General features: G+C 42.9%; 1 protein-coding gene across 9 annotated transcripts in view; it reads left to right on the top strand.

Annotated features, from left to right (window-relative positions):
• The window catches only part of SVIL (supervillin), a 96,284-nt gene that overhangs the window by 62,032 nt on the left and 21,317 nt on the right, over nt 1-12,935 (top strand). For all 9 annotated transcript variants that reach the window (XM_015559933.1, XM_006757520.2, XM_015559928.1 and 6 more), the window contains 8 exons: nt 2,181-2,353; nt 4,270-4,425; nt 5,578-5,714; nt 6,318-6,465; nt 6,594-6,739; nt 8,487-8,662; nt 11,287-11,431; nt 11,812-12,088. In XM_015559933.1, the coding sequence (XP_015415419.1) occupies nt 2,181-2,353; nt 4,270-4,425; nt 5,578-5,714; nt 6,318-6,465; nt 6,594-6,739; nt 8,487-8,662; nt 11,287-11,431; nt 11,812-12,088 (1,358 nt within the window). The remainder of the gene's footprint in view (nt 1-2,180; nt 2,354-4,269; nt 4,426-5,577; nt 5,715-6,317; nt 6,466-6,593; nt 6,740-8,486; nt 8,663-11,286; nt 11,432-11,811; nt 12,089-12,935) is intronic.

Raw genomic sequence — 12,935 nt, forward strand, 5'->3', positions numbered from 1 at the left:
GGTAGAACGTATAAATGCGTAAAACGTATAAATACGTTTCCCACATACAATGTGTTAATAAAAGGCTAATATGCAAATTGACCAAACAGTGGAATGACCAGTCGCTATGATGAGCACTGACCACCAGGGGGCAGACACTCAATGCAGGAGCTGCCTCCTGGTGGTCAGTGAACTCCCATAGGGGGAGCACCACTCAGCCAAAAGCCAGATTCACAGCTGACGAGTGCACCGGCAGTGGCAGGAGCCTCTCTCGCCTCCACAGTAGCACTAAAGACCCGTTGGACATCCCCCAAGGGGTCCCAGACTGTGAGACAGCGAAGGCTGGGCTGAGGGACCCACCCCCACCCCCACCCCCTGCCGCCCAGTGCACAAATGTCATGCACTGGGCCTCTAGTAATTTATAAAATCAGTAGATCTGAGAGTTTTCTCAGAATGTCCAAGGGCCTGTCTTCACACAGGAACATGACTAAGCCACCTAAGAAAAGCGATTGTGGTTTATGATTCCTTCAGAATGTGGTTTCTCTCTTGCCTGCTTTCCTCTGGGTTGCTTCACTCTCAGTTAGGCTGTGACCATGGGGTGGAAGGCAGCTCTTTCTTGGCCACTCCAGCACAGGCAGCTTCTCTTCCCAGTAGTTCCAGCAGAAGTTCCAGGCTTGATTTTCTTGGATGTGAGTCTATCCCTAAAGCAATCATTGTGGCCAAGGAGATGCAAGACAGTGATTGGCCAGAGCTGGTCTCTGGATCTCATCCTGAGCCAGGGTTGGAGTCAGAGGATGGAAAGAGATATGAGTCCTCCAAAGGAGAGTCAGGGTGCTCTTACCAGAAGCAGGGAAAATACCCTGGACAGGGTAAACCCACAGCTATTGGCCACATTTATCTATTTCCTACAAATTTATCAGAGTGACAGTCTCTTCCTTAAGTCTGTGTAGTCATCAGAAATTTTTCCTTAAGCTACTCCTGATATATTTGTTGCATGTTTCAATATGCTTCTTTTAGTTAATTTGCTACCTTAAGAAAATTAACATTTTGCCATTTCTCATATTTAAATAATATTTTGGGTATTTGCATGCATGGTTATTTAGCCATTTCTCAATCTTCTCCCAACCCAAATGTTTAAATTTTTTAAAATCATTATATATAATTTTTTTTAAATATATTTTACTGATTTTTTACAGAGAGGAAGGGAGAGGGATAGAGAGTTAGAAACATCGACGAGAGAGAAACATCGACCAGCTGCCTCCTGCACACCCCCCACTGGGGATGTGCCCGCAACCAAGGTACATGCCCTTGACCGGAATCGAACCTGGGACCCTTGAGTCCGCAGGCTGACACTCTATCCACCGAGCCAAATCAGCTAGGGCTATAATTTAAATATATGTGCATGTTTACACACACACACACACACACACACACACACACACACTAATATTATATATAAAGAAGACTTGCAGACACTTATGCAGTTGGAAGTTGAGAGCAGCATCCGGAATCTGTTGGGAAGTCATGTGACTGAGTCCACCCACCTCCCTGTGTCTGATCTTCTGCCCCAGAGTTGTGTGAATGTGTAGCAGTCATAGCTGGTTGTGTGAGCCTATTTTATTTCAATCTATTTTTTAAAATAGTAATTATTTTTTGGAAGGGGGCAATGGGTTGTGAGGAGACTCTATGAGAGAGTTGGTGAGGGAATTGAAAAGTTATTTTGTGAAAAGAAAGTTTAGTCTGGGGGAAAGAGAATAAAATGGAGAAGCAATGGCTGGATGTAAATTCTTGCCAGTAACAGAAGAGGTAGATATGTATACTATTACTAGGGGCAGAGATGGAACGGGTCTGTGGGTATATAGGGTTGGGGAAGAACTGCCTACCCTTGAGAGCTATGTAAGAGTGGGATAAGCTGCCCCATTAGGTACTAATGCTTTTCAGGCAGAGCCCACAGGGTTGGTTGAGTGGGGGTTTGGGGAATTGTCTGAATTCTTATACTATATGACTCTCTCCTTGACTCTCTCTTCTATCCCCAAGATTCTATGACTTTATGTCAGGAGAGTGGCGGGCAGGAGGAAAAGTTGTAAGATTTATAATGAAATCAGAGAATAAAACTGTGGAGCCCATTGCTTCAGGTCAGAGAACCTCAACAGGCCAGGAGTTATTATAGACCCAGGCCAAATTTCTGCTTTGCTCCTCAGGTTGACGTCTTCTGTGGCCGAGCACAAGCGTGCAGTTAGACCCAAGCGCCGGGTTCCGGCTTCCAAAAACCCCCTGAAAATGCTGGCAGCAAGAGAAGACCTCCTTCAGGAATATACTGAGCAGAGACTAAATGTCGCCTTTATGGAGTCAAAACGGATGAAAGTAGAAAAGAGTGAGTATTTGGAACCACCAACGTGCTTCTGTGTTTGGGAACTGGTGATGTGGCGATATATTTTTAACAGTTGAGGGTGCACATTTTGTTTTATTTTTTAATATATAGTTTTTTTATTAATTCTCACCTGAGGATATTTTTTCCATTGATTTTTAGAGAGATTACAAGGGAGAGGGAGAAGGGGAGAGAGAGAGAAACATCAATGTGAGAAAGACACAATGATTGCTTGCTCCTGCATGTGCCCTGGCCAGGACCTGGGATTCAACCTAAAACCCAGGTCCATGCCCTTGATCAGGAATTGAACCCAAGACCCTTAGGTGTGTGGGCTGATGCTCTAAGCATTGAGCTTCTGGCCAAGGTGTGATGTGGTGATTTTTATCCTCCTTTTTCTGCCTTGCAAAGGCCAATAATGGTGCTCATAAGACACTCATTAAATAAAAATGAGTAAATTTGTGCACACACGTGCACACCTGCAGAAAATCTGTGTAGAATGTAAAGGCTTTTCACAGAAATTCTATAGCATTAAGCATCTGTTAACTAGAAAATTCAAATTACCCTGATTTGCTGCAATTTTTCCAAGAGATTGGAGGAAAAGGATGTTTTTGGGCTTTGTAATTCACCCATTGTCAGCTCTGTAGGGCCCAAACACAATAATTCTCCACTTAATCTTATTCAAGAGGAAATCATTTGATCTCTCAGGGAAAAATGTGCCAAATCACTGCTTTGCCTAATCCTAGATTTTTATATTATTAATTAATGCACAAACCAGTGCTCTGCAAATTATTTTTGATGGGATGTGGGCTGGGTGGATAGGGAGGAGTAGAGAGAGGCAGTGACAGGAGCATGAGGAGGTAGGCTCCAGGCTGTGTGCCTCATTGGTGACAGTGCTGCCCTGCTTTTACCTGCCCAGGAAGGTGGAGTTTCATAGTTTTGAAACAGAGGTTTCCTTGGTAGTGATAATGACCTACATAATTGTGCTGTTTTGAATATTCTTCAATTTTGAATATAATTTTTATTTTCCTAGAGCACTCATAAACCAATTTCCTAAAGTTTTTCTTAGAAATATAGTATGCAAATAAAGTGATTGAGTCTTGTCAACATAACTGGTTTACTCAGAAAGTATATTTCAGAATCACTGTGCCACATGAATTCTCAAAGTGTGTTATATTTCTTCAGTATTAGAACCTAATCCTAGCAAAATAATTTTTCTGAATTCCTTTCCAACATATACATTTTTTTAAAACAATGAGTTGGAGAAATGAAGGTTTATTGGAACAAGTCCTATATATTTTTCCTCTATTTCCACCTTTATGGGGTGCCAAGGATGTCTTTGTGGTGACTGGCACCTATACGTTTGTTGGTCCACATGAAAACTCAGCATCTTGTTATTACAATCTTAAGTTGAAAGCAAAGGACCTCAGGAGATCAGTAATTTATGACTTTGCCTCCAGAAAAAGATTGTAAATTAACCATCCCTTATACAAAGCCTGCTTTTCTATTTTTGGTAGAAAATAAAGGCTTTTGGTGAAAGACATCTAACAGTCTTCCTTGAGAATGCATTTTCAGCATCTCAACATTGTTAGGAATTTATAACAGCTTTGAGTGGAATTTCAACAAATGAGTCCACCTCCTCATTTTATGCTAAAGTAGCTGTGCCACATTGTCACTCAATGCTTATCTCTATGTGGTGAGGTGTGACACTTGTCAACAGCAGTTTATACTTTCAGTACAGTGTTGAATTTTTAATACAGGGGTTAGGCATTGCTCTGCATAGTTAATCAAACTTGGGTATGTTCTCCCCCTCAGGATTAACTTTAAAAGAAAAAGATAGCTGGTTATGAATAATTTCTGATTGTAAACATTGTCATTACACCTGAACATCTTGCTTTCTGTGTTTCTTTATTCAATCGGTCCAGTGTCCTCCAACTCCAACTTCTCAGAAGTCACCCTGGCAGGTTTAGCCAGTAAAGAAAATTTCAGCAGCGTCAGTCTGCGAAGCGTCAACCTAACAGAACAGAATTCTAACAACAGTGCAGTGCCCTACAAGAAGCTGATGCTGTTACAGATCAAAGGTATGTAAGAGCAGGAGGAGTTACATCTGGGCTGGGGCTTCAGTCAGGCAGCATCAGGGGTCCTGACTGCCCTTAACTGCCTGTCATGGGAAGGGAACTCACCTCACGCTTTTGAGGACCTGCTGTGCGCCAGGTGCTGAACTTCCTCCTCTCAAGTAAGCTTCATGAAATCCATGAGGTGGCGTACCACTGAGGCTTAGGGAGTTAGTAATGTGCCTGTGGTCAGCAGCTGTTAAGCAGCATTGAACCTAGGTCTCTCCCATTTAAAAAACAGCTTGGGCAGCTGCCCCTTTGCCCCATGGCCCCTGCCACACACTGTCAGGCAGTTACCAGACCCCCTGAGTTGTCGAGTATTCTCTCCACACCGTTGCCTCCCTGAGGCAAACAAGAGTCAATGCAGGGCAGATGGAGAGAGGTGCATCCTTGGAGAAGGAATACAGAGGAAGCAGAGCAAGTGAGGTAGACCCAGATTCCACTTCATCACCCTTTCTAGCCATAGCAAGGGAGACCTAACTCTGGGCTGTGGGGGCAGATTTGGCTGTGTCCCAGTGTCAACTGCTCAAGATTAATTACCAGGAGAGGATAGCTGAAATCTCCTCTGTCTGGGAGGGTCTCTTGTATGTTGTGCATGTCCACTGTCCTTCCCAGTGACAGGCTCCAATTACCAGCCTCTATTCCTGGTTCCAACTCGGAGATGACACTATCAGGTTGATTATAGAAAGAGCCACAAGGCAGCGCTTGCCTCTAGGCTGATGCCCCTAAGAATTCCCAGCCAAAAGCTCTGGAGGAAGCAGAAGCTGTGAAAGGCACACTTTCACCTGCGGAGACTAGGAGATGCATGAACAAGGGAAAGGAGCGTGGTGCTGTCTTTCCTGGAGGAAGGAACCCCAACCAACCCATATATGTGCTGTAATAGGGCGCTGACAGTGGTCCAGAGGACATGGTGGCATTTGGAAAGGCACTCAAAGGAATGCAATCTATGATGCTGTCATTCCGAATCCCCCTCTGCCATTCCCAGTCATGGGAACTAGTATAAATAGGCCAGACTCTTTAGAATTGAAAGCGATGCTCAGATGGGGCACTTTCTGGTCCTTCCTGTGGCTGGGAGAGTTCTCCATTCTGGGAGATGGTGTTTCTTTGCCTTGTGTTCAGGAAGAAGACATGTGCAGACAAGACTGGTCGAACCTCGAGCTTCGTCACTCAACAGCGGGGACTGCTTCCTCCTGCTCTCTCCCCACTGCTGCTTCCTGTGGGTAGGAGAGTTTGCAAATGTCATAGAAAAGGCGAAGGTTGGTATCTGGAAAATAAAATAGTTTAGTTGAGCATCTCCTTTACACACTGACAGAATCTTCTACCAGTTGCCGGATGATTGCACAACTTCTCAAGTGCCCAGTTTCATTTGAGTGAGGAGAGATATTGTTCTGAATGTCTCTCAAACAAGCTTTCATTAGGTGTTCACGTGTGGGAGTTTAGGGGGATTGTTACCTATCCCTCCAGGTTTGAAGTCCTGCTTTTGTTCTCATTCTTGTGTAAAAAAAGAACTGGCACATCACTTCAAAGTTGCTTATCCCAGGTCCCTGTGAAATCCCGCTCCAGACCCAGTGAATGAGGATCTCATGGGGGAAAGTCCAGAGAACAGGTAGTTTTTACCAATTTATGTGATCTATTGAATTTGAATATTAAGAACTGTAGCTCTAAAGAATTGATACCTCTGGTTGTTTAGTTACATTGTCTTGATTTTGTTGAAAATAATCAACCACCAGTGCCTTGGGCTCCTGGACACCAGGTTTTCCTTCAGACACACACCATTTCTGGTCTTGGATTTCAGAGTGTTCCTCTCCAGCTAGCCACAGGCTGTCTACCCAGATAATGGTGTTCCTCCCTTTTTTCAGGCCTCAGAACTTGCAACTTTAATTCAGACAAAGAGGGAACTTGGTTGTAGAGCTACTTATATCCAAACTATTGAAGAAGGAATTAATACACACACTCATGCAGCCAAAGATTTCTGGAAGCTTCTGGGTGGCCAAACCAGTTATCAATGTAAGAGTTTACTGTGTTTCAGAGAATGACAAAACTTAAATTTCCTTTCTTCTTCCCTACTTCATCCTTCTAAACCAGCCCCATTTTGGTATTTAATGTAATACACTCTCATTGTTCGTATCCCAAAGCTGCTGGAGACCCAAAGGAAGACGAACTGTATGAAACAGCCATAATAGAAACAAACTGCACTTACCGTCTGGTGGATGACAAGCTTGTTCCTGATGACGACTTCTGGGGGAAAATCCCAAAGTGCTCCCTTCTGCAATCAAAAGAGGTATAGGGAGTGGGCAGAGCAGTCTGCACAGGGCTGCCTAATAAAATAGATAGCAAGTGCCCCATAAATGCTAGCTATCATCAGTACCATTGTGGATTGGTTACATCTTTTGAAAGGATATTCATTTGTAATTTCCAACCATTACTTCCATCTTGATTACTAATACAGAATTTAGAATATTGTTCAGAGGAGGTTCAATAAATTATTGAAGCTTTTTCTATTTTAAGCTATATATATGTGTGTGTGTGTGTGTATGTGTGTGTGTGTGTATACTAGAAGCCCATTGCAGAAATATTCCTGCAAGAATAGGGCTTCCTCGGGCCAATCTCACCACCAAGCCCTGCCGCCCAGGGCTGCACACGGGGGTCCTGGCTCGGTGGGGGGGGAGCTTAGGCGGCACACGGGGGCCAGGATGGCGGCTCACGCTGGCTCGCGCTGGCTCACCCTGCCTGCAGTATGCAAATTAGCTGCCATCTTGGTTGGTGGTTAATTTGCATATCACACTGATTAGTCAATGGGAGGTGTAGTGAAGGTACGGTCAATTACCTTGTTTGCCTATTATTAGATAGGATACACACACACACACACACACACATGCCCTATCTCTTGATTTTTGTATAAAAATTAAATAAAATATTTTTCAGTCCTTTAGTTTCAGGAATTATATATATATATAAAAGGCTAAGTTGACTCGTGCATGTGCGTGATATATAAAGCTCGCACTGGCGCCATTGCACACATGTGTTTCCATCTGTCATTGTCAATCGTGAATTTGGTTGACACTTCTATTATAGAGAAAGGGTGAATAGCAATAGTAAAATATTTCTTCTAATTAATTTCCTTTCAATGTGCATAAATACATGCACTGGGACACACTAGTGTGTGTGTGTGTGTGTGTGTGTGTATTCTTTCTATATGTCCTTTTTTTCTCTCACCCCCTAAATATTAAATACATACATTACCAAGTCCATTAAGTAAGTAATCTAAGTGTTGAGAGAAAAAGTGCTACTCAAAATTTTATTGAATAGAAGAGTATTATAAAGACTGTAATCTGAAGCTAGATTGATTGTATGGGCATTTAAATGGGGGGAAAAACACCCACAGAAATAATCAGGAATAACTTTAAAGAGAAAGTGAAATTGAGCCTTGTTTGAAATTAAGTAGAATTTGGATTATTGGAAATGAAGGGAGAAGTTATTCTAGGAAGAAAGACTAGAACAAGCCATAGGCTTGAAAATAAGAGATAGTACCTCATTCATGTATTCATTCAGCAAAGAGTAAACCCTGCTGTAAATATAAATATGGTATGGTCTCTGCCCTTGGGGGTCTTGGAGCTATATAGAGGAGAGATGACACCTGTCATCTCTGTGCGTGGAATGTATGAAGTAACCTGTATATAGATGAATGAATAGAAGAAGAAAGGGAGGGAGGGAGGGAGGAAAGGGAGAAAAGGGAAGGATGATAGGAAGATGGTCTTAACTCTGATAAATCAGAAGTTTTAGGTGGTTTGAGAGTTCAGAGGAGGGAACATTAACTTGGACATTTAGGACAATGAAACAGAATCCTATCCATCAGGTAGAGGCTGGCTGGAAATGCCAGCTGGTAGATCTTGTTATCTTTTTGTGTTTGTATTGATTGCTCCACCTGGGTTTGTATCACCACCCATTTGATTCACTGTCAGTAGAGAGCCTGATTCAACTGGAGCTTATCCTTGAAGCTAATAAATTATTCTGTGCCATTCTCCTAGGTACTGGTGTTTGATTTTGGTAGTGAAGTTTACGTGTGGCATGGAAAAGAAGTTACATTGGCACAACGGAAAATAGCATTTCAGCTCGCAAAGCACTTATGGAATGGAACCTTTGACTATGAGAATTGTGACATTAACCCACTGGATCCAGGAGAATGCAATACGCTTATTCCCAGGTACTCTTGTGATCTCTCACGTAGAGCGAGCAGATTCCCTCAGGGGCCTCAGTTCTCACCCCAGTTGGCTACTGTTGCTCTTCATAGGTTTTTGTTTTCATAAATTACTGCCGTGCAGTACCATGAATATTTACAAAGGAACATTTCTTTAGCTTTTGCCTAACTAATACAGAAATACAGATGTCTTCTAGAAGATGTTTGTTATATTTCATGTCTTGAAGTGAACAAATTATTTTCACCTGCAGCATTCCAGGTACTATTGACAGATGAATAGCAATTGTTTAAACAAATTACATGTTGATCTGAAAACTTCCCAGGGTCTGGAATTCAGCCATTGATCTGAAGGTGCAAAAGCAATACATTTCCTTCTAACTTCACACTGTCCCAGCATGGCTCTTGAATTCCAGGGTTTATCATTTATTTGGCAGTAAGTGACATTTATGCGTTCTCTCAGAAGGAGGGGGATGATATGGAATTAAAATAATGATTGTAATATTATTTTCTACAGCATACTGGACTTTTTAAAGTAATTTGGCAAATCCTAAGAATATGCACAAACTCAAAAAAAATGTGATCATAAGAAAAATAATTCTTTATGGAAAGGGCTTGTTTTTTTCTTAACAACTACAAAAAAAAGAAGTGTGTGTCATAGAAATAGGTGTGCATAGGTATCACACAACTGCATTTTAATAGTTTCCATTGAACTAGTAAACAAATTTCAACTTTCCTACCTAGTTTTCTGTTTTAAAATCAAGTTATTGATTTTATTATTATCAAATAGAAACTATTAAAAATTCTGTTCATATAAGGTGAAAAGTTTTCAAATCCTTTTAAATCACATTTAACCTAAAATTAGTACTGTAATAACTAGCATTTTACAGACAGAAGCAAATGCTAAAGAGAATCTTTTACTTAGTATAAAAAATGAAAAATACAATGTGGGGGCATAAAATCCATATGATGGACAATTCCTATTCAGCAGTGACATGCCTACAGATCTGGAAGCAGCTGAGGGAGCACTCAGCCCCCTGGTTTTCAACATCTGCCAGATCAGAATCAGCTGAGGAGTTTTTCTAAAAAATGCATATGCCAGTCCCAGCCCAGAGATGTGTTTTCAATTTATGTGCGGTACCAGTATGTCTTAAAAGCTTTCTAGACATTTTAAGGTGCAACCAAGATTAAGCATCTAGCCCTTCTTAAGAAACAAGGAGGCTGAAACCACTGAGGTATCATGACTTAGCACAATTGGATAGTGTGTTTTGTAGAGATGGGGACAAGCACACCTGCTCCCACTCCTGTTCCCACTGTCACACTGAGGCCTGTTCCCTCTCGTATGTGTGCAACCTCACAACTTAAAAGATAGGTTTCTAAAGCTGACATCGAGTGCATTTTCTATAGGCATCTTAGCAAGTCTGCAGAGTCAAATTTATATAAAAGACAGTCGTTCAGACATTTCTGGTGAAGACCACAGCCTTTCCAAAGAGTCCTGCATTTTCCATCATTACTGATATTTGGTTTCTTAAGTCCCCTGGGAGAATGAAGCAGCAGTATCTGCACCCTGCTTTGGTCTCCTTTGAGATAGACAGCCTCTGTGATGTGCCTTTGGGCCAGAAGCTATAGTCTGGTCCAAAACAGGAGCCACAGCAGGGCTCATTGAGCACTGCCTGAGGCATCATATGCATCCTGGTCATAATTCGCAACCAATGGTTGACTTGGAAGGATGAGAAATGCCTGCACCTTCTTCTCAGGGCTGGACCCTCCATAGCATGTATTTTCTCAGATGTACAGGCATACCTCATTTCATTGCGCTTCACAGATGTTGAGTGTTACAGATTGAAGGCAAGACCCTCCACCAGCAAAAAGATTATGACTTGCTTTATTCAATCCACAGTATCTCTGAGGTATGCCAATACCTTTCTCTCGGTCACCGTTTGTTTCAAGCACAGGTTCACATTCTGAGATACTGAGATAGAACCAGACCTCCAGGTTGGGCTGCGTCACTTCCTTCCCTGTGTCCTTGTGCTCTCCCTGCCTACTGTCACGTCCAGGGGCCTAGGAATATATATGCAAACCTTAACTTCATGGCATATGAAATTATGTTCAGTTTAGTAACAGAGGAGAGTTAGACTGGAGAGTTTGTTGTAACATGACTTAAAATAATAGCGTTCAGGTGAACTCCCATCTGTTCCACTTTACAGAAACTTGGTGAGCAGCTGAGGTGCCTGTGGGCGGCATGAAGCAGGCCAGGAAGATATGCATGTAATTCCTGCCTCACCTGCTCCCAGCCTAGTGCACACCCCCCAGCCTATCCCAAACACGATAACTTGCTAGGATGCAAGAAAAGGCCAGCCCTGACATGGTCCTTATTGCATTTCCGCTCCTATTTCTGTGGAAGGTCCGCAAGGCTTCGGGCTAAAATAATAAAATGTCACTTCTTTGGTAAAATAAGAAAGAACAAACCATTCTATATACTACTTATATATTTTGGGTATTTTTGTTTTGTTTTGTTTTGTTTTGTTTTTTTCCAATAACCACATGTGTTTGTTTTAGATTCCTGTCCTTTGTTTTATCATGGCTTAACCATGGCTCTTTTCCTATCTGCACCCCCACCTACCTCCCTGCAGAAAAGGACAGGGACGGCCTGATTGGGCAATATTTGGGAGACTTACAGAACACAATGAGACTATTTTGTTCAAAGAAAAGTTTCTCGATTGGACTGAACTGAAGAGACCTAATGAGAAGAACGCCAGTGAACTTGCCCAGCAGAAGGTATTCCGAGTGGCCAGGTCTCAAACCTCAGGGCTTGGGTTAGGCCCCAACAAAAGAGGCCTGAAAGCTAAAAGACTTCCCAGGATTTACTAGTAGAACAGCAAACCAGTTTCCTACTGTATTCCAAGTCAAAGAGTGAAAATAGCCTTGTTTGCACCTTTGGGTTTATGGATGTCCTGCTCACTATGGTGGGGTAGATATTCAGGCCTCCCCAAGTCTTTCCCATAAATTCAGCCTTTCCCTATTGCAGTACAATGCCCTGGGACACAGTGTGAAAGCTGTGCTCATACACTATCTGGTTGACAGTGAAGCAGCATGGAGTGTGAGACAAAATGGCTGGAAAAATATGCAACTGATCGAACATTTTATGTTCCCTGTAGGAAGATCCTAGGGCTGATGTCAAGCCATACGATGTGACCCGGATGGTGCCAGTGCCCCAGACGACAGCTGGCACTGTGCTGGACGGGGTGAATGTGGGCCGTGGCTATGGCCTAGTGGAAGGGGATGACCGCAGGCACTTTGAGATTGCCAGTGTCTCCGTGGATGTCTGGCATATCCTCGAATTCGACTATAGCAGGCTCCCCAAACAGAGCATTGGGCAGTTCCATGAAGGGGACGCCTATGTGGTCAAGTGGAAGTACATGGTGAGCACTGCAGGTTAGTGACTTACGTTTTCTTCAAGCTGAGATGGGCCCAGCCCCCACACCGAGGCTGGGAGCCGCAGGGCTGCTGGAGCCCGACTCCTGTGCGCCATGTCTCATGCTGGCTGCGTGGGTGCGGCGCGCCAGCATAGTCATTCGCTTTGAGAACCACTTAGTAAACCTGTAGATGAATTCCTAACAGCCCAGTACTGCTAACATCTGGGACTTTTCCTTACAGAGAAGAAACTTGCATGTTGGGATTTTTCCAGGAACTTCATTCCCTCCACTGCCCTGTCCCCAGAGGTTTTCTAGCCAAGTGATCACTTGCCTCCAGATGACATTTGACATGTGGATTGGATGCTGCTTAAAGTATTTAAGTAAAGCATATGTAGATGATTTAGAACTGAAACCAAATGGTGTAACATTCTAGTAAATACATGCACAAAAATAATGTATTAAAAATGAAAGAAGGTATTTCTGAGGAAGGACAGTGAGTGGACTCTGGAGAAAGAATCCCTTTTCTTTGCCAAAAAGTATCCTTATCCATGTTATGCTCAGTGTCTGTCCTCCCTACCCATTCAACAGGGAGTTTATGTCACAGCTCTGATTTCGAGATTCAACTACAGAAGAATTGATTCACCTCCTTACAGAGGTCCCCTTTGTCTCCACATGGTTTGCTGATTAAACACATGTAGACTTAGAACCATTTGATTTCTTAATTTATCAAAAATAAAGCTTTAGCCGAAACCGGTTTGGCTCAGTGGATAGAGCATTGGCCTGCGGACTGAAAAGTCCCAGGTTCGATTCCGGTCAAGGGCATGTACCTGGGTTGCGGGCACATCCCCAGTGGGGGATGTGCAGGA

Source organism: Myotis davidii, unplaced genomic scaffold (genome assembly GCF_000327345.1).
Source record: "Myotis davidii unplaced genomic scaffold, ASM32734v1 scaffold515, whole genome shotgun sequence".
NCBI lineage: Eukaryota > Metazoa > Chordata > Mammalia > Chiroptera > Vespertilionidae > Myotis > Myotis davidii.